Source organism: Morus notabilis, unplaced genomic scaffold, assembly GCF_000414095.1.
Source record: "Morus notabilis unplaced genomic scaffold, ASM41409v2 Scaffold98, whole genome shotgun sequence".
In the NCBI taxonomy this organism is placed as follows: domain Eukaryota; kingdom Viridiplantae; phylum Streptophyta; class Magnoliopsida; order Rosales; family Moraceae; genus Morus; species Morus notabilis.
This window is the reverse complement of record NW_010359472.1, coordinates 799,185-800,090: the sequence shown is the minus strand read 5'-3', so window position 1 is coordinate 800,090 and position 906 is coordinate 799,185. Positions and strand designations below refer to the sequence as shown.

The following is a 906-nucleotide window of genomic DNA, read 5'->3' as shown; positions in this document are numbered from 1 at the left end:
TCTAATAAATCGAAAGAGACTGTTTACCATGGCGTAGAGATTGGAGAATCCATTGACGAGAGTGGGAGTCTTGGTGAATCGCTGCTGAAAGGCGTCGCTGAGATTGTGAGCGGGGTCGGTGGAGATGATGATATATATATATATATATATATATCTAATAAATCGAAAGAGACTGTTTACCATGGCGTAGAGATTGGAGAATCCATTGACGAGAGTGGGAGTCTTGGTGAATCGCTGCTGAAAGGCGTCGCTGAGATTGTGAGCGGGGTCGGTGGAGATGATGAGGACGGAGGATCGGACCGTCGAGAGGAGAATGGAGAGGATTGAGCTGCACGTGGTTTTTCCGACGCCGCCCTTGCCGCCGACGAACACCCACTTCAGGCTCTCCTGCTCCAGAATGTTCTGGACAGTTCCCTCCGGTAATTCCGAGTCTGCCGCCATAATTTTGAGCTGAGCCTAATTTTGCTTCTCCGAGTCTCTCTCTCTTCGAAATCTAGTGGAGAGAGAAGAACGAGTCAGTTCTGAATTTGGAATTACTTCGAATCAAATGGAATCGAATAGAACTGGGCAGAACCAACACGCCAGTGTCGAGTAGTGGGCGTTCGTTGATGGGGCTGGATTTTAATTGGAAGGGAAATTTTACAGAAAATTTAGTTTACCTCCGGATAACCTAGATCATAATTTCTACCATTTTAATAAAGTCGACCCTTCTTATTTTGATATTTTAATCATATTTTAAAAGATAAAAATATCCCTAATTATAACGATGTTTGACATAATTAAAAATAAAAATAATTTTTTAATTTAGTATAAAATTAGTGAAAAATAAATTTATTTTTTGTTTTTGTTTTTTTTCTTTTAAGTAGAAAGAGACATTATGAATTTTTTATATTAAAAATAATTTCT

General features: G+C 39.2%; 1 protein-coding gene across 2 annotated transcripts in view; it reads right to left on the bottom strand.

The window, feature by feature from the left end:
• The window catches only part of LOC21407381 (ATPase ARSA2), a 14,995-nt gene extending 14,331 nt beyond the window's left edge, over positions 1 to 664 (bottom strand). Inside the window, exon 1 of one of the 2 annotated variants that reach the window (XM_024163191.1) lies at positions 181 to 664. In XM_024163191.1, the coding sequence (XP_024018959.1) occupies positions 181 to 441 (261 nt within the window). In that variant the 5' untranslated portion in view covers positions 442 to 664. Of the gene's footprint in view, positions 1 to 27; positions 125 to 180 lie in introns of those variants that run through there. The other variant, XM_024163190.1, reaches the window with a different exon arrangement.
• Between the last annotated feature and the right edge of the window lie 242 nt (positions 665 to 906).